Source organism: Mustela nivalis, assembly GCF_964662115.1.
Source record: "Mustela nivalis genome assembly, chromosome: 5".
Classification (NCBI taxonomy): Eukaryota; Metazoa; Chordata; class Mammalia; order Carnivora; family Mustelidae; genus Mustela; species Mustela nivalis.
In genome coordinates this window covers 31,462,204-31,483,028 of record NC_139024.1, presented here as the reverse complement: position 1 = coordinate 31,483,028, position 20,825 = coordinate 31,462,204, and the positions used below count along the sequence as shown (strand labels likewise).

General features: G+C 44.7%; 1 protein-coding gene across 4 annotated transcripts in view; it reads right to left on the bottom strand.

Annotated features, from left to right (window-relative positions):
- The window catches only part of FAXC (failed axon connections homolog, metaxin like GST domain containing), a 75,226-nt gene that overhangs the window by 38,189 nt on the left and 16,212 nt on the right, over positions 1-20,825 (bottom strand). For all 4 annotated transcript variants that reach the window (XM_082731757.1, XM_082731756.1, XM_082731754.1 and 1 more), the window contains 2 exons: positions 18,986-19,182; positions 9,321-9,544 (listed from right to left, as the gene is read on the bottom strand). In XM_082731757.1, coding sequence (XP_082587883.1) covers positions 9,321-9,544; positions 18,986-19,182 — 421 coding nt within the window. The remainder of the gene's footprint in view (positions 1-9,320; positions 9,545-18,985; positions 19,183-20,825) is intronic.

The following is a 20,825-nucleotide window of genomic DNA, read 5'->3' as shown; positions in this document are numbered from 1 at the left end:
TGGCACAGTCCTGCTGAGGAGACAGTCAAACCAAACCATTAAAAGAAGGTGCAAGGAGTGTTTGAAGGAAGAAAGCACCAAGTGCCTGGGGCAAGGAACAGGTTTGACTGACACACCGGAGAAAGGTCCAGAAAGGTTTCCTTAAGGAACCAACTTTCAATTGAAACTCTACACTGCATTAAACAGGCTAGGTGCAGAATCTGACATTTCTCCCTATTAGGTTTCTTCCTGTTAAGGTTCAAAGCTTAGATTCCTGATTTTCCCAACCAGGTTTTTAGTTATCCTTCCACCTAGAGTCATTGAAAAAACCACTAAGCATGTCTTTGAAGTTGACAACTGGTCATTGAGAAAAGTCAAGAGCAGAGTTCCTGGAGAGCTCTCTTTAAGTGACATCAAGCCCTCGATCCTCACTGTAAAGATAGAGTCACTCCATCAGCTACAAATCCACTAGCTAATCTGGGGGCTTTTAATTCTTTTTCTTCCATAGGGAAAGTTTTCTATCAAACCCAAATGCAACAGATTTCCAATATATAAACAGATAACAAGGGAGCTGTTCTAGGTAAAACAGGGGTGAAGAGAATCCAACATGCTCCTCTCCTCCTCACCAGGGCACTCACCGAACCCTGGTGCCACCGTATGCACCCATGGAAGCCCCCTCTGGAAACCAGCCATCTTGCCCACAAAAATATCCTGAGAGATGGTATCCAATGGTTTGAATAAATCAAGACACGGTCTATCCAATTGGTAAGTCCAACAACTCAAGAAGACAAAGTAGTAACTTTCTGGTATGATTTATTCATAATGAATGAAGATCATTCTTGGTGAACAGTAACCATCTATTTAATAATTCACTCTAGTATTTTATTTCACTATCAGAAACTACCTCTCCCTCCCCTTTTGGAAATAGGGACAATTTCCTATCTCTATTTTCTGACATGTTCCGATTTTTCCCGTTTCTGAAGGATTACACTCAAAATTCCAAGATCACATGGAAAATTTTTCATGTCCTAGGACACTGTTTGGACCTAGAGACCTGAGTGCTACTGGTTTATAAGGTTCTTCAAGGCAGACACCATTCTTACTCATCTTTGGCTCCCAAGACCCTAACATTACTCTTTGTGTGTAACTAATACAAAAATCACGTTCAAATAATTATTTTGCTTGTTAGTCTTTTAGTTGTGTGAAAATACTGTAGTGCTCTCTTGAGACCTTATCATCTAGTTTAGATTTCAATTCTTACCTATTTAGAAGCAAACTATGAGTCGAGTGTTTTGACCTTCTCCTTGCTGTCATTTAACTTTGTGCCCTTTAAAAAGCCCTTTTGTTGTCTCAAGCTTTGTACAAACTAGGAATCTTAGTCCACTGGACTACCAACTCTTGATACCAGAGCTCAAGGCTTAGCCCTTTAGAAAATCCTCTGAAGTAATAATAATTTCTTTAGGTATGTCTGTACCAAAGAGAACTGATGAAATCCATTCTAGAGAATGCAAATTACTCACAAACAATCTGCAAGTGGGCACCTAAAAATATACTAACTTATAAGTATTCTGCCTTGGTTAAACCTTCAGACCGCCCCCACCAGAGGAAAGAAGTGAAAGTTAACCACAGAAGTGGGGAGGAAAGGGTGGGAAAGAGAGCAGCCAGTGCCTAAAATAACTTCGGTTTTCCATTATCATCGTAAACAAAAACCAGAGACTCCAGTTAGAAAACCCATATTATTCATAACTGCTAAGATCGCAAAGTTTCAGTATTATAATCCTTCTCATAGATAAATTTATAGACAGGACACTACGTTAAACAGGTTAGGTTTTGATTGGTTTCTTTGACAGTTTATCACACTTGGTGACATTCAGAGTCTGAAAACCACTCAAATCCTGAAGTCTCTTTTTCACATGTCCCTCCCCAACCCTGTATTTGTGCAATTCAATTGGGGGACCTAAGTACAGAACTTGACATTTCTCCCTATTTGTTCTTGTTAAGGTTCAAAGCTTTGATTCCGGATTTTTTTAATTATTTAATAAGTAAATATGTAAAATGTTATGACTTTTAGAACTGTGAAACTCAACTCCAGAAAGTATGTCCTAGTTTTTATTCCCATCAGTAGAGAATGCCAATGCCTCCTTCATAACCCCACCAATATACCACATTAAAAAAAAAAAAAAAAAAAAAAAAAAAACTGCCCATCTGATTGACAGAGTAGTGCCTCATTTGTTGATTTGCACTGCTCTGATTACTAAAGAGGGTGAACACTTTTCATAGATTTACTCAACACACATGATTTACTCATCATGTGTGTCATTTTTGCAAATTCACTTTTTATGTCTTTTGTCCAGTTTTCTCCAAGTATTCACTTTGTTAGATTTTTATAGTTCTTCATACAGTAACATTAATTCTTTTGTCACAGATTGCAAACATCTTTCCAGCTTTCCATTTCAATTTTAACCTTATTTATGGTGGTTATTGACATCCAGGTGGTTTTGTCTCAAGAAATCGAGCAATTCAACTTTTCTTTTATCACTTCTCCCTTTGGTACCATATTTAGAAAAACTTTACCAAGTTCAAGATTATATAAAAGTTTTCCCATATTTTATCCTGACACCCTTATGGTTTTATATTTTACATTTAAGTGCTTAATCCATTTGGAATTTATTCAGATGTATGACATAAAGTCAGGAGGGCTGTACATATTTTGTTCCAAATGGTTAGTCACGTGTCCCAACACCATTTACTAAATTAATTTGCCTTTTCTATACCAGTTCAAAAAAGCACCTTTCCTCCCCTCACTCATGCTCTTTCTCTCTCTTTCTCTCAAATAAATAAATAAAATCTTCCCCCCCAAATTTTTTTAATGGAGCACCTGAGTGGCTCAGTCAATTAAGCATCTGCCTTTGGCTCAGGTCCTGATGTCCGAGTCCTGGGATTGAGCCCTGCACCTGGGCTCCCTGCTAAGCAGAAAGCCTGCTTCTCCTCCTCCTTCTGCCCCTCCCCGCCCCGCCCGCACATGCTCTTGTGCTTCTCTCTCAAATAAAATCTTTTTTAAAAAAATTTAATGAGTTAAGAAAAAAAAGGGTGCCTTTATCACACATATATCAAGTCACCAAACTGCAGTCAACTCTGTCTCTAGAATATAGGTCTAAACCATCATCGTAGGTCCAACTCTACCACCAGGACTGTAATCCACAACACCATCTTAGCTTTCAACAGCCTCCTCACTGGGCCCCCAAACCCACCCATGGCCCTCTAGCGCATTATATATAAATAAAGTCATGTCGCTTCCCTAATTTCAACTTCTGACAGATTCTGATGTTGTTAGAAGAAAGGCCAAGATTATTTAAGTGATACGGAAGACTTGTGTGATCTAGCCCCTGCCGACCTCTACCTCATGCCACACTTTGGTTCACACAAAGTTACTCACACACGAGCCATCATTTCATTCCTTGAAGGCTTCCAGCTGCCTTTCATGTCAGACCTTCACAGGTGACGTCCCTTCTATGTTCCATGCTGGTCTCACTTCCCACCCCATTCCTCCTCACACACACGTCTGCCTAACTCCACTTATCTTTCAGAGTCTGGAATTGCCATGTCCTCAAAGAAGTCCTGCATAACCCCGTGACCACATTAGTCTCCCCCGCAAAAGGGCCCTCGCTTCACCTAGTACTTCTCCGGGGGGTACTTCTCACAAGTCTTGCCATTTTATAAACGTTTGCAACAATATGTCCATCAGGCAGCAGCTCAGGCCTATGCCCTACTTTCTGCTGTTTGTGTAACTGTGGGCAAGTCACTCAACCTTTCTGTGCCTCAGTTTCCTCATCTGCCAAATGGGTGGCGTTACTCTGACTGGGTACCAGATTCCACCTTTTTTCTTACTTTAATCTCCTATCACACGATCACAGCTGGGGATCTCAGGGCTAAGGCAGGACCCAGCTGCATTCTTATCTTCTTATATTCATTCTGTCTTATTTCCCTTCCACTTCAAGTTCATACCTGTAGACTCAGGATTAATGATAGCACAGAAATACTAAAGAGGCAGAAGGCTGATGAGTTTTATGTCAGTTTTTATGGCCTCAAGTGTGAGACCAGGCACAGGGCAACATATGGTTTAGAAAAAAACACTTGCAATATATTAAGGAAAAGGCAGGTTGGAAAATTATGTGTATGTGTATATTTATACAAATATATCTATATGATTTAAAATTACACATAAAAATATTAGAAAGATGTGTACCAAGAGGGCAACTGTGGTTATCCTAACAACATAAGTTGGGATAACTTAAACAGTGGAGCCCAAGATGCGAAATCCCCCCCTCACATGGCCACTCCGGCCACACTGCCTCCCCAAAACCTGGCCTTTCTGTACTGAATTTTTACGTCATGCTATTCTTCTTTTCTTTTTCTTTTTTTTCCCCCCCCATGCTTTTCTGATTCTCACCTTGTTGGGAGGGGATAGAAATAGTCTACACACTTCTTGCACAAGGTGAAAGTCAGGCATCCACTACTGGTCATTACTTCGGCTTCCAACGTATACACCTACCCCAAGGGGCCATGGAAACATGCTGAAGCGAAGAGAGGCTAACACTGACCACTGGGCAACCCTCCCCGCATTCTCAGCACCCACAGCACCATGATCCTCTGCTTCCTGCCCTCATCACAGTTGTGTTTTACACTTGCCTGTTACTTGATTGCTTACTACCTGCCGGGCACTATTCTGAGCACTTTACATGTGCTACTTTTCTTTTCACCATTACTGTCTCCATTTTACACATAAGGAAACTAAGGCCTTAGAGAAGTTCGGAAACTTGCCCAAGGTCGCAGAGCTAGGAAGTGACGGAGCTAGGTTCGACCTCTGGCTCTTGAATGAATAAACAAGGGTATACTTTCGAATCACTCTCCAATGGATAAACGAGGGTATACTCCCCATTTTCTAAAAAACCTTCTATCTCTTATTAGAACTATCCAATTTTATTTCTGTAGGACCTGAATATTTCTCATACATATTTCTAATATTTTGATTTTTTATCATTATAAATGGAAACTTTTAATATTTCCTAATCAGTTATTTGAGATATCAAGATTTACATGTTTGTAATTTTATAAACTTCTTGCCATTTTATTTTGGTTTATTTCATCAGGATGAATTTATCTTTAATCCCCATCCCCTGTGTTCTCCATCCCCTACCCACCTTCCCTCTGGTAACATGAGTTTGTTCCCTATAGTTAAGAGTCTGTTTCTTGGTTTGTCTTTCTCTCTCTTTTGTTTCCTTTCCTTGTTTGTTTTGTTTCTTAAATTCCACATGTGAGTTAGATCCTATGGTATTTGTCTTTCTCTGACTAACTTATTTCACTTACCCTAATACTCTCTAGCTCTTATTGATAGATTGCAAATGGCAAGATTTCATTCTCTTTTTTAGGGCTGAATAATATTCCACTATTTATAATATATTTATCTTCTTTATCCATTCATCCTGGGGCTGCTTCCATAGTTTGGCTGTTATAATAATGCTACAATAAATAAACTTAGGGTGCATGTATCCCCTCAAATTAGTGTTTTTGTATTTTTTGGGCAAATACCCAGTAGTGCAATTTCTAGATCGTAGAGTAGTTCTATTTGGGGGTGTGGGGGTGGCTCAGTTGGTTAAATGTCCGTCTTTGGCTCAGGTCATGATCCTGGGGTGCTGGGATCAAGCCCCGCATCGGTCTTCCAGCTTAGCAGGAAGTCTGCTTCTCTCTCTCTCTCTCTCTCTCTTTCTCTGCCCCTCTCCACCGTTCATTCTCTCTCTCTCTCTCTCTCTCTCTCAAATAAATAATCTTTTTTTTAAAAAAGGGTAGTTCTATTTTTAATTTTTTGAGAAGCCTCCATACAGATTTCCACAATTGCCACACCAATTTGTATTCCCAACAACAGTACAAGAAGGTTTCTCTTTCTCCACATCCTCACCAACATCTGCCATTTCCTGTGTTGTTAATTTTAGCCATTCTGACAGGTGTGAGGTGATATCTCACTGTAGTTTTGATTTGCATTTCCTGATGATGAGTGATGTTGAGCATCTTTTCATGTGCTTGTTGACCATCTGGATGTCTGTAACTTTGTAAAATTACTGAACTCCCTCATTAACCATAATTTTGATTCTCTATTATTTTAGCTACATAATCTCTTTTTTTTTGAGATTTTATTTGTTTATTTGACAGAGAGAGATTGCACAAGCATAGGAAGAAGCAGGCAGAGGGAGAGGGAGAAGCAGGCTCCCTGCTGAGCCCATCGTGGAGGCTTGATCCCAGGAGCCTGGGATCATGACCTGTGCCAAAGGCAGACGCTTAACTGACTGAGCCACCAAGGTGTCCCTATTTTAGCTACATAAGCTCTTAATTTCTATAAATAATAATTTTGTCTCCTCCTTTCCAACATGAAGGTATCATCTTTCTCAACTAATTTTTATTTTGTTTAAATTTATTTTTTTTATTTGAATTTCATCACAATTTTTTTTAACTACATCCAAAGAAATGGGCTGCCTATCTTCAGTCTCTCTTAACACCCACCCCTTCAGGCCCAAGTCATCTGCTATGACACCAACAGAGCCACTTTTCTAAATCACAAACATGCCTCTTTCTCTCTAATACTCAAAAGTAGGCACCCTCTCCATATTTTCTGTATGATGAAGAATCTCAGTGTTATTATTACCTTTTATAATACGGTCCCAAACTACCTTTTAACCTTCTTTTCAACTGTGATTCCAAAATGTTCCTCACTTGTGACCATTTTTCTCATGACTTGCCCAGATGGTTCTTCCCTATTTTCTTCCTTGGGGCAACTGTCTATTTTCTGGGGCCAAAATGCCTGCTGCCTCTTCTCTGGCCCTCCCAAGCTCTCCCTGCCATTTCACCCCTACCCTGCTGTCTCCAGGGCACCGAGCATAGACCTCTGTCATGACACCCATCACAGCCCAACTTGAACATGGGTATTCGTTTAGAGCAGAGATCCACAAAGTTCTATGGAGCTTCAGATGGTAAATATTTTAGGCTTTCTGGGCCATATTTCATCTCTGTTGCATTTTTTCCCTACAGTTTAATAATGTAAAAATAATTCTTAGCTCATAGGCCATTGGAAAAACAAAACAACAACAACAAACAGAAAAAACAGGCCACCAGCTATGGGCCACAATTCGCCTATTCTGGTTTATAAGTTTGTCTCTCCCGCTGGAGAGGAAGCTGCCTGTGAGCGGGTACCATCTCTTATTCACTTTTGTATTCCCCAGCACTGGCCCCAAAGAAGGGGCTTCAATCCTTGAAGTCAGTTGAACTGAAACAGCAATAATTAATTTACTCTGATGACTCAAATACCTCCCTAGACAATTTCCCCAAATCCTGAAATACTTAACAAAAAGTCATTATGCATTTTGAGTCTCTTAGGCATCTGGGCCTTAAAAGTTAAGCTACATTTCCAGGTGAGGGGGGAGGTAACACTTTTGTCTCATTTAGTAAGAAAACCTCTGATGTTCAGCTAAAGAGCCTATCCCTCCCCAAATGCAGCAAAAGTGCTTCTCATGAGAGCCTAGACTGTTCCCTGAGCTCCCGCATGGAAGAGAACTCCAGTGGACTCCTGCTTTTCAAATAGCCCAATCAATTTCTCATCTCAGGAAATAATTTAGACTTGATGGTATTTGGAATACTTGCCAGGTCTCCAAGCCAGCTGCCAACAATCGCTCTCCCAGATGGGAGGTAACTGGGAAAAAAGCACTTTGCTAAGTCATTAAGTATCAGAGAATCACTACCCCATGCTCCCTGGTTCTCCCAACCGGAAGTGCTCCAGAAAAGTGATGCTCACCCCCTCCTCGTTAAGGAAACAACATTGTGAACTTTTTGGAGAAGGGCAGCACTTTACTGCATAACCTCTGGCTTAACTTTGAGGGCTCAGTGCCTGGCTTGCTGGGGCTCCCCACAGCGTGAGCTGGAAAGGAAGCTGCGAGCAGGTAGAGCAGTTCCGAAGGAGTAAAGGGCCCAGGGCAGGCCTGCTCCAAGAGGCTGCAAGTCCAGGCTGCAAGTCCAGGGCCGTTTCCACGGGAACGAGGTGAACTTAAGGCCAATTCCATATCTATGTCAGGCAGGGCCTAGAAAACACCAGACGGTCTGGACAGCATCAACCCCCTCCCCCAAACAAAGCTGGCAGAGAGCTGGATACGCTGTTGGGCTCTCTTCCTGCAGGCCAGGGGAGGGGGGTTGGGGGGGGGGGTGTAACTCCAGGTCCAGGAAGCACCTGGAGTGCAGAAAAGGGAAGGAGCCAGTTAGAGCAAGTCACCCTGGAGGAGAGGGGGCAGGGTCTACCTAGCACAGCCCACAGTTCCTGGAGGCTCCATGGGCTTCAACAAAACAGACCCCAACCACCCCCCCCCAGAAGGTAAGGAACGTGATATACCCTAGAATGGAGATGAGAACGCCAAAAGAAAGTTAGTGAAACCCCAAAATACGCCGTCCCAAGGGACCAGGTCACACAGCTGGTCACACAGAGGGCTTGGCTCCCTAGACTTAGATGTCCCCAGGAGAAACCATCCTTTCCCACACCGAAGCTTCTGAATTCAAACAATGTGTTCTTGAACTGACATAGTTGAGACTCGCGCTCTGCCCAGAACAGAGTCCCATCAGCACAGAGTCCCATCAGCCCAGCCAATGAGGGGAGCAAGGTCACCGACCTCTGCTCACCCGCCCACACATACGCCGCTCCGGGGGGGCCCCTTCTCCTCCACCTCGAGGGGCTTCCAGGCACAGCGAAACCCGCTGTGCGCCGTAAATGCAAAATCAGAAGCGTTACCACGCGCTGGGAAGGAGAGCACCGAGATCACCAACGGAAACAGGCGTGAGAAATGACACGCGGCAGGTGTCCGCGGAGCGGGTCAGAAGCGGCGCTGCCCGCGCTCGCAGCAGCCAGATGGCCATGGAGACCCCGGGACTCCTCCAGCAGAGGCGTTCACAAGCAGCCCTTCCACCCAGGCCTGTCATAATCCGAAGAGCTTCCCGGCTAAGAACCACCCGCGGCTCCCACGGCCTCCCCAGCGGCCGGCGGCTCTGTCCGCAGGCGGTGAGCCCGCAGCCCGCCCGCGTCCTCTCCGCGCCGCCTCGCCACACGGGCTGGGCTGGCGCTGGTGACGGAGGACACAGACACTTGATCCTGAAAGTTAGGGGGTCGGGTTAAAGGGTGGGGCTGCCACCTACACGAGGAAGCAAAGAAACCAACCAAAATAAGACTTCAAATCAGCCAACGAAGAGCGCTTTGAGGATCATGCAAAAAAGGTGCGGACAGAAAATAGAGAATAGAAGGTGTGGTACGTTACCCAAAAGCCCTGCCAAGGACCGCATGTCCTTCTCCATCAGCATGTAAATCTCCTCCTCTGAGAAGCGGCCAATGCCGTGGCCGTGCATCTCGCGCTTCACAATTCCTTTCGTTATGTGGCACACGACCCACCTCAGCAGGTTACTGAAGGGACCGCCACCACTAAGAGAGAGCATCTTCCGGGTCTCATTGAGATTGTCCACCCACTGGCAATAAGCTAACGTCCTGGAATTGTGTGGAAACAGGTTACTACTGGGCATTAGGTACACATCAGCTCCTGAGTCCATTTCCAGAGAGTGCGACCGAAGCGGGCACACGGGAGGAAATGAGCAAGAGCAGCTTTTACAAAGAGCAGTCTCTGCATGGCAGATGTCACAACAGCTTCCGGCCAGTGCCTAGACTCCGGGTCTGTAAGAGAAACTAGAACAAATCCAGATACCGATGCCATGCCACAATTCCACCAAACCAAACCTCTCCTGGCCCCCACCCTCAGATCCACACCACTCCCCACCTCCCAAGGCTGGCTTCTGGATCCTCTTGGGCAACCCCACAGAAAACAACGCCACAGAAAACCTTCCAGAGGTTCTGAGGCAGGACTGTGCAGGTCTATGGGGACACCAGGAAGGAGGCACAGTGACTGCAGGGCTGGCTTCGTTCTCTTGCTTGATCTGAGGAATGGTTATGCAGGGATATGCTCTGTGTTCATTAATTAAGCTGCATCTTTTGGGGGTTTTTTGCACAATTTGTGTATGCAATTTAGATTTTACCATATCAAAGAGCTGTTTAACAAAGAAAACTCTTGCCTGTTTGGCAGAGGATTAGGGAGTAGATATACCTGTCCAAGGTTAGCATAAATTATATAAATTACAAATATTATATATTTGATTTGCTCTCCAGAAAGCCTGGAGAATGGTTTCAGTTTGTGCTCCAGGACTCTAAAGTGAATACAAAGACGGAAGGAACTCCGTTGAGTCATTCTTCCCATCTGGGCGATGCTTGTGGCCACCTCTCTGGTCCAGATGTTGCCATGGGACTCACAGAGAAGCTGAGCAGCGACCCGTGGGCTGCTGGCCACCACCCTCAAGCCTTGGCCGATTTGGGGCTCGGAACATATGCAATTGCAGGAATGTTCCTATGTTTCCTGATAGTGCTGGTGGACAGAAATTAAAAGGGTGTCCTACTGAAGGCTGAGAAAAATGTAGCTGTGGGAGTGTCTACAGAAGATATTTTAGTTTTTCCCCATAACGAGCAATAAAAGATGTACTGACAGTCGTCTCACCTCCTAGTGTTAGTTTACTAGGAGTGGCAAAATGGCCACTTCAAAAAAATTAGAAGAGTGAAAAATATTTTTACAGAGAAAACACAAGGAATTATAATAAATTATAGCTATTTTCCACCTCAATTCTTTAAAGAAAAAAAGTCCCTGAAATGTTGATCATTTCATATGGTTCTACTCTCTCCTCTGTTCTTTCTTCTATTAAAAAAAGAAAAGAAAAGAAGAAACAGAAGATTTCTCTGAAAGTTTTTAGGCATTACTGACTTTTACTGAAAAGTCCTACAACCAATTTCAACACAATTCTCTGCACTATGGAAGAGAAGAGAAGTCAGTGAATCCTTTGACATAAAAGATCTCATATTTACTCTAGTAAATTCTTTATAAACATGCAAACTAAATACTTTCCTATTTGCTTTTCTTTTTAAACCTGCAGTAATTAAGGTATCAGTTTTCATATTCCATTAGAACAATTTAGTACTTTGATTTGAATTATACTGGATTAAAAGGCACAGTAGAAGACCTAGGCCATCCTTGATTATTTCACAAGTCCATGAACCGAGAATAAAACTAAATTCTCCCAAAATAAGCATGACCAGGTCATAAGAGCATCCAGGAAGTGTCTAAAGAGTAAAAATGAGGAATGTGGTGGCTCTACACTGACAGGTTGATGTGAAAAAAGAGACATTCTTTGTAGACAAATGACACAGGTTTCACCATAAGCATAAGTGATCCGGAGGGATGGGCAGAAGCTCACCAGTCAGAGCAGGGGGGAAGGGTGTGCGTGAAGAACACCAGCTGGGTGACATGGGACACTTGTGCAGAGACCCGAAGAGTGGGCCAGGACCAGATCTGGCTGGGCCTGAGACAAAGGGTGCTGAACTCTATTTTGGAAGCAAAGTTGTACCACTGAAAGGTTTTAAGCAGACCAGAGACATAATCAGGTTTGTGGTGATGTGAAGGAAGGGTTGGAAAGGGAGAAACCACCAGTAGGGAGGCTGGCTAGAAGACTCTGGCAAGACCTAAGGGCTAGGGCAATGGGAGGGAGGGTGTACAGGGAATACAGGGGAGAAACTCTGGGGTATGAGAAAAAGAGTCTATTGGCTGAAGGACTAGGTATAAGGAGAGATTGTCTTCTCTCTCAGGCCAATGACTTGAGTGGATGATAGTGCCATTAACAAATACGGGTGGGTACACACCAGGTACCACAGGTTTAGATGATGAAAGACACATCAAGCTGTTGCGTTTGAAGGTCCCATGGAACCCCCAAGTGAGAACGTGCAGAAGGCTGAGAACTCCGGAGATACGTTTAAACTCAAGATAGAGGACTTGTAGCTGATGGCATGTCAGCAAGAGTGCTAAAGCTGTCAGAGGAGAAGTTTCTAGGGTAAGGAGTGGTATTAGGAAGTCCACAGGTCAAGGGCAAGTTAGAAGGTGAGAAGGCCAGGCTGGAAGGGCCAGCATAGAGAGAAGCAAAGACACCACTTTTTCTGAGACAGAGAGGAGGAGAGTGTCACAAGAGGTGAGGGGTTCAGAGCTCCTGCCTAGTGACTTCCATTTCCTCCATAGAGCAGGAAGTGGGGACATGGGCCCAGGATGAGGTTGCAGTGACGGACAGAGCGCTAACGGGTTCAAATAGCAGATGGGAAAGGAAGAGGCGGCTGTTCTAGGTGATACAGCTAAGCTGGAGGAAACCCCACCAAGGCAATGGCATCAGGTTCTCCATCTTCGTTAACAGGTTGAATGGAGGGCACAGAAGGAGGGATACTGGGTTGATATGGAATTTAGCATCTAGAGGTAACCTGAGAAACTGGTCTTCCTCTCTTCTCTTTCCCACACTTCTCTTGATTTCTTTCCTCCTTCCCTCCCTGAGCCTAATACTGCCGCCCAGTGTCAATGAAGAGAAGCAAATGAAGGCCAGCCAGGCTCTGTAAGGGTCAACTCCTATAAAGTGGGTACAAACTTCAAATACCAAAGAAAATGGGTAATTCGTGGGCTCTTTATGCAATTGTTACAGGCAGCAAACCTCATTTACACATGCTTCCCAATCCTTACAACCAAGAATCCACCTCCTTCCATAACTATTAACAAACTATTAACAATTGATGGAAACTACTCTCATCCAAATCAAAATACCTCCTTGTTGCAAAATCCAATAAACATTCCTTCTTCTTTTTTTTTTTTTAAAGTAGGCTTTAGGGGGCGCCTGGGTGGTTCAGAGGGTTAAATAAAGCCTCTGCCTTCAGCTCAGGTCATGATCCTAAGGTCTCCGGATCGAGCCCCACATCAGGTTCTCTGCTCAGCAGGGAGCCTGCTTCCTCCTTTTTTTGCCTGCCTCTCTGACTACTTGTAATCTCTGTCTGTCAAATAAATAAATAAAATCTTTTAAAAAATAAATAAATAAAGTAGGCTTTATGCTGGGCATGGAGCCCAACATGGGGCTTGAACTCATGACCCTGAGATCAAGACCTGAGCTGAGATCAAGAGTCAGATGCTTAACTGACTGAACCACCCAGGCACCCCTAAACATTTTTGCATATTTTTCTCTTTCTTGAACAGTCTGCAACATGTGACACTGGCTGTGTCTTTCATAGAAGAGCTCTCCCTTAGCTTACATCTCTACTGCTTTTCCCACCACCTCATGCAGGTTCCCCAGATTTTCATTGCTATTCTTTCTACCTTTCACTCCGCACTTGCAGTGTGATCTAATTCACACCCACAACTTCAAACTGATGACTCCTAAACCCATACCCAGCCCAGACCTTTGTCCTGACACCTTTGTAGAGAACCTGAGGGGTCCTCTACAAACCCGTATTTCCAAACTTGCACTCATGATCTTCCTTCCCTTCAAATCTGCTTCTCCCCACCCAAGTCAGAAAGAATCTCGGGACCCATTCTTCACTGCTCTCTATCCCTCGCTCCTGACAGTCAGTCACCCTGTGAATTTGCCCTTTTCTCCAATTCAATCAGCAGGTAGCTCAGCCCTTCATCATTTCTCAACCCTGAGCACAGTGGTCTCCTAGCAGGTCTCCTGACATCCCCTCAAGGTCCTTCAGAAATCCAGTTGTCTGGATTTCAAATCCTGTCGTAGGCAGCTACAAAGAGCTCCTAAAAGGCAAATCTAGTCCCATCAGCCTATTTCTCAGAGTCATTCACGAACCAACACCCCCCCACCCCCCCCACCCCCCACCCCCGCCACCAGCTGCTGAGCTCAGTGCACCGCCCCACTCCCTACTATCTGATCCATGAAGGGCTGGTCATTCTCCAGCCCCATCCCCCACACTGCCTCCTGTGCACCTGCCACACAGAATTCCATGTGCCTGCCCAGGCTCCTCAGTCTTGCCTCAGAACTCTTGCAGATGCTGCCCCCTCTGCCTAGACACCCTAATCTTCCCCAGGTGCCCAGCCCCTTCACCCACAACTGACAGTCCCTCACTTTGGTTGTGATACCATCCCCTCTGGGAACGCCTTTCCCTCATCACTCCAGCAGGTGCTGGCTGCCTTTCCTCAGTTCTTCAATTCTTCCCCAGCACCCACCATTATGATGGCTCAATGTCTCCCGCCACCTGTGAGTCACCAGAGGACCCAGACAGCATCTTATCACCTGGCTTCCCCCCATCCAGCATGAAACCTGGCCACTAGGCGTCAGTCACACATTAAGTTCACTGAAAGAATGAATTATTGATTGAAATGTAGAAAAGCTTCACTTCTGAGCCAGCTATGGCTACGTAGTGTTTCTAAAGGCTGACAGTATTTAAATGGAATGAAGAAGAAAGAGAAATGCCTCTGAAGAATGAAGAAGGGGCTGCCCATTCGCTTCTGAGATCCACGTCACTCTCTACCGGGAACAGACCCACTGTGCAAGGACTTGTGAATCATGACCTGGCGAGGCCAGGGAGGGCCGGTCTGGAAGCTAGAGGAGGCTGAACAATTCAGTCATCATTCTGAGAACCTCTTTCAGAAACTTGCTACTCATTTCCTTTAAACAACTGATGTTCCTGATCTGTTGTGCAAAATGGGGTCAAGGCCTCTCTTCAAGACTGATTACCTTAGAACAGAAGAATAAATACTGTTCAACATTTTTAAAGAAGATTCAAGAGGACAGGAAAAAAGAGCCGACCCCTGATGTTTCAATGAAACAGACCTCGATGTGCAATATGCGAGATGGGGCTCGATCTCACGGTCCTGGGATCATGAGGAGGCCTGGCGCACAGCAGAGATGACAGTAACATTGGGAAAGTGCGGACCATGGCAATCTACTGTTTGATGAGTGAGCCTTAGCATGAGGCCTTCCTGACCGTGGACGCCTTTCTCCATGTCCTGCTCCATCCCTGTCATCGTACGCTTGTCTTCTAACAATGCAAGAGTGTATGATAAGCTTCTGTGATTTCCCTGAATGGCACAGGCCCCAGAAGTGCCCCTCCGAAGAGGACCTCTCTCTACATCTGAAATTGGGGGCAGGGACAGCAGGGCAGAGGGGCACACATTAACCCAGTTGTAATCAAGGAGGGAGAGAGACTGCTGGCTTTTGGACAAGATCTTGGGTAAGTCATTTTAGTCAGGATCCTACCTCCCCTCTCAGTGAAACTACACCAAAAGCCCAACTCAAAATTTAAAAATCACGGCCAACCTAAAAGCAAATTTGAATCCCCATTTCTAACGCCTATATTTTAATGGGTCAAAGTGGTATGACCAAACGGCTTGCCCATGGTGCCCTCACGCCTCCCTGCAGGGCTACAAGACTCTCTATCTTTTTTTTTTAAGATTTTATTTATTTATTTGACAGAGAGGGAGAGATCACAAGCAGGCAGAGAGACAGGCGGGGGCGGGGGCGAGGGGAGCGGGAGGCAGGAAGCAGGCTCCCTGCTGAGCAGAGACCTCGATGTGCGATGTTTGATATGGGGCTCCATCCCACGGTCCTGGGATCATGATCTGAGCCGAAGGCAGAGGCTTTAACCCACTGAGCCACCCAGGTGCCCCAAGGGCTACAAGACTCTTACTACACTAGCCTGTCATACAGAAATCATAGTATCTGTTCCCAAAGCAATTTTGTTCCACTAATTTAACCCCATGTCTCTCGTACTGCCCTTCATACCAACTTGCCTGCACTGGATCTAACTTAAGCACTCAGTAGAACAAAGAGGATAAAAACTTGTCTTCTTCATGTTCAATAATAGTTATGCAAGTGGGACAGGCTGGTATGGATTTTAAGTTCAAGAAAAACCTCTTTTACTTAGTGTGCTTATTTGAACAAACCAGAATCAGAGCCTTGGGATGCTGGGGTGGTATTTACGTAACAATGCCAGCTTTCCATTGTCTTCGCTTTTTAGAAAATCCTACCTGGAGTGTTTTCACAGTTTCAGATCAAATAAACATATCTGAAAACTCCAGATGATTCCACTCCATTGAGTCAAACAACTGATTTCATCTCCTCCACCGCTGCGAACACAGACCCAACCTTGGAGCTCACACGTTGTTCGGAATTTAACAAGCTCTCATGAAAAGCTCATCCTTGTAATATTTTCCTGCAGACAGTGGTCCATTCCTCATGCTGGCCACCGTTTCCATGCTTGCACATTTTGTGTGTGGCCTCTGAGACACGGAAAAGGGGAGCAGGAGAGGAACCTGATGGAAAGTGTCCACAGACTCTTTGTCTCGGGCATTTTCTTACTGGAGGGACAGGAGGGACAGGGCTCTTTACTCCTTTGGGATTTAGAGCTCTGGGAAAAGCCTGTTCAAGGTCTCCCCAAAGCAACAACATGACTAAAGGTTAGGGAGCTTTATGAAATAGAGGAAGGCTTGTTTTTCCTTCTGCTGCTAGGGACCAAAGGGAACTGAAGGAATTGGGGAATTTTTCTTTGGAAGTGCACTGGATATTTATATCTCTATCAAGACCTGACCTCCCACCTTCACTATTTCTTTCTCAAATTAACCTTTGAGGAGACACACATGAGAAATAGTAGCTAATCCCCCCCACCCCAGAAAATGTATTTTGTAATTCAAAAGCAGATTAGAGAAACAAAATTATCCTTAGAAGAGTCTATGTGTGACCTAAGCAACTCCCCCAAGCACGTGGGTGTTTATGGTCCATGGAACTGAGATTCTTCCCCACCAGAGTACCAGCTCCCAACTCTTCCATTCACCCTCCACCCGCCCACCCCCACCAAGAGCTGCCTCCCTTCAAGTATTAGCTGGGGCTGGTGCCAGGAGAGAAGGGGAGGGAAAGAGCAGATGAACTTCCACCAGGAAGTAAACATACAGAACGCCTGCACACCCAGAGCCAAAAGCAGGGACAGGTGGTACTTGGGGGTCTTGCTCGATCAAAGTCTTTCTGACTGGAATATACAAAAATCAAGGAGCTGGAGCACAAGTACTAAGGGAAATGTATGGTGACTTTTGGCTTCTTTTCAGGCAGCTCACAAAGCAAGAGCTCTCGGCATTAACGGGCCCATCAAACAAGGTAGCTCTTTGGAGGGCTCCATCCAAAGAAGGCACAAAGGGTCAGGGTGGCCCTGTGCTGGTTCTGCATTTCACTCAATTGCTGCAAAGTAGGGACCCGAACGTGGCAAGAGGTGAGATGGGCTCTGTCTTGCGGGCTTTTCTCTGAGGCTCAGCATAACACGTGCAGTCGTCCACAGTGAAGCCCTACACTCCAGAAGATGAGGGTCACAACAGTTCTCCGCGGGTGTCCTCCAGAAGAGACCTGGGTTCATTCCAGGAACACGGAATCTATGATGACTTCCAGGCTAATCTGCACCCTTGCCACCACTCTCTGCCGGGTTCCCTCCTTGCTCCTACCTCCTCACCCCTACCGTGGGAGGGGGAAGAGGAAGCGACACTTCAGGTCTTCCCTGGAATGAACTGGGCAAGAAGCGCAGGCAGAAAGAGGAAAAGAGAAATAGAGAGTCCCTTAAGATCCAAGAGAGGGAACAGCAAGTTTTCCTTAGAAAGAACAAGCAAGTTTCCATGGAGAAAGAGGGCCCAACTGATGAGATCGGAAGGTGGCAGGGAAGAACCATCTACACTAAGTGGGCATCTCTTGGTGGGGGAGGTGAAAGCTACCGGCAAGCACCTGGCCCAGGAGTGACACCGAATGCCAGAACAGTGGTTTCATGACTCTTAATTAAGTCTTTGGAACAAAATAAATTTAGAGACATCAGGGAGAAAATTTCTCTTATCTACTGGGGTGTCCAGAAAGGCACTAAAACTACAGAAAACGGATGAAAGGCAAAGAAAAAAACCCACATGACGATGAATTTGTAAACCAAGAAGACCTGTGTCTGTTGAAGTCAGAGGTCCTAGCCAGCACCGGGCCACTCGCATAACTCGGGCAACTCCCCACACAACGCGTGACGGTTTAGACAAGGGACATACCCAGGAGTCACCAGGCGGGGCAAAGACGCTCAGAGAGCATTAGGATCCCTGACTTCTGGAACACAGAGAAGCTCTTGTCGTCTAAGGAAAACTGACGATAATTTTACAAAGCTTGAATAATTCCTTTATGTGAGACTTCTATCCTGACTTGGTCTCCATTCCCTCCTCTGGGTGTCTGATGTAACAGTATGTTATTCAGCAGTTTCTACTGGTAAAGAGCAGAGTCAGTTGAAACACCTTCCTCACCTCAGCGAGCTACAGTCTAGATCAGGGGTCAGCAAACACAGCCCGAAGGCTAAGAAGGTTCCACATTGCTAAATGGTTGGGGGAGGGGACACCAGGGTAGCTCAGTCAGTTAAGTGTCCAACTCTTGATTTCAGCTCAGGTCATAATCTCAAGGTCATGAGTTAGAGCCTCAGGTTGGGCTCTGAGCTTGGAGTGGAGTCTGCTCAGGATTCTCTCTCTCTCTCTCTTCCTCTCCCTCTGCCTCTCCCCTTGCTCTCCTGCTCGCTCGCTCTCTCTCTCTCTCTTTCTCTAAAATAAATAAATAATGAATCAAAATTTTAAAACACAAAAAAGCTTTTAAAAATACATTTTTAACAAAAGAATACATTTTTAAGTGGTTGGGGGGAAAACTCAGAAGAATAGTATTTAGTATTAAATGTAATTCAAATGTCAGTGTTTTTATCGATTCACTGAAACAGAGTCCTGCTCATCATTCCCAGGTCATCCATGGCTGCTTTGGCATGACCATGGCCAAGTTTAAGGAGTGGCAGCAGAGCCATGGCCCATAAAATCTAAAATAGGTGCTAGCCGGACCTCTACAGAAAATGCCTGTCTACCTTTGGTCTAGCTAGACACCTGGAAATTCATGGTCATAACTTCAACCCCGAGGTCGGTCAGAATGTAGAAAACTTTAAAAAGGTTGGGGAGAGTCTGAAAAGTGAAACTGGACTTGGGCTTATTCCAAAGGCCCAGAAAGGCCCTGGGCACTCGCCCAGCGTGCCCACGGGACTCACCAGTAGAAGTGCTCCTCCACCATCTTGGTCACTGCTCTGGAAATGGCTCTTTCATGCGGGCCAAGGTTTTTGTTTAAATTCACTCCAAGTTTCTCTTCCAGAAAGTCAATTATGAATTCGGTGCCAGAAACTTTTTCATGATTATATTCGATCCAAGGCATTTTCCCTTGAGCAGAAAGTTTTCCACCAAAATAATTCTAAGCAGAGTAAATTTTGAAAAGAGAAAAGCAATGTTTTATTTAAATTTCACTGGATGGGTACAAGAAACAAACATCCCAACCCTATATTTGATAGTGACTGTACTGTGCAAGTGAATGAACTCAGCACATAAACTCTTTAAGACAACAAATAGCTACTCTTGGAGAAAAAGAAAAAGGATTTACCTCAAATGAAGACATTACTTTATTCCCATAGATTTCATCTTGAGCTCTGGTATATTGTTACAAAAAAAGACTAGAGAGGAGAAGTAGTGTTGAAATGATCCAGGCAACAGCTGGTCTAGTTACAACATAAGAACAAGCCACAGACACAGAACAGTGAAAATAAACCATAATAAGGCTTGCACTGGCCAGGCTACTTACTAACCAAAGACCTTATCTGAATCCCAGCAACTTACGCCTGCATAATGCTTAATACCACTGCACTGCACACAAGTGGCCCCAGAAATTATAACACTTAAGAGTAAGAAAGTGCATCCAACAGACTCCAATCCAGGACCACTTAAAATGTAGATTCCTGGGCCCCAGCCCAGACCTCTGCATCAGAATCCTGGGAATGGTGCCTAGAGCTCTGTATCTCTGATAAGTTTCCCTTTGACTCACAACCATACTAGAATCTTACAGCATCTCAGAAGACATGGTCCCAGATGGAGCAGAGTAGGGGTGAGGGAGTCACACACTTTATGAACACTGGGAGTTAGAGCGGCATTTGCTGCCCCCACTCCTTGGCCAGGCACTAGATGTTCCCCCTGATGTTGACCACGAGAAATGTCACATACCTCCAAAAGCTTCTAGGACATCAGATATTCTTGTAATTTGTACACTAAGGATGTAAATTTACCATAGACCCTAGCACCTGCTTCAGGTGAATTCTTGATACGGCCCATATCATCCTAACACATCCCCTTCAGCACTCCTGTCATTTGCAGACAGATTCTACCCTGCACACTGAAATCAGAAAAAACTGTTTGCGATGCCAACGAGATCCAAGATCTCTGCTGCTCAGAATTATCCGGTGGTTTTTAACGGGCCTATTCTAATCCCTTCCACATAGCAGTCTAGGCCTGTACCATCTGGCCGCTGCCCATCTGCCCAGCCTTGCTATCAAGTCCTCCAGGCTTCTAAATTCCAACTGCCCACACCCAAACACATCAAGGTCTTTGCCACCTCTCTGACTTTGTACACACTTTACTTTTTATAAGAATCCTTTTCTCCAAACTCTGCCAAGTCATATCCATCCTAAAATATTTAGTTCAAATTACTCAAACTTTAAATATTTAGTTCACCTGGTCAGTGAACTATTTCCCCAAAGTACAAACATCACCTCCATTCCTCCGTGCTTCCACTGTACAGTGTATATTCCCCTTTTCTTATTACTGTTGGTAGCTTTGCCTTTTCCTCTAGAACACCCCCTCCCTGAATATTTGGTACATTTTTATCTAGACTCCTTTTAAAAACTGGAGTAACAAAAATTAATGATTGATTCGTATGGAAATGAAAGTCCTAGTAGGTTTTTGTTATCAAAAATTTTATTTTTTAGATTCAGAAAAAGTATTTGACAAAATTCAACATCCATTCACGATGAAAACTCTCAACAAAGTGAGTAGAGAGGGAACATACCT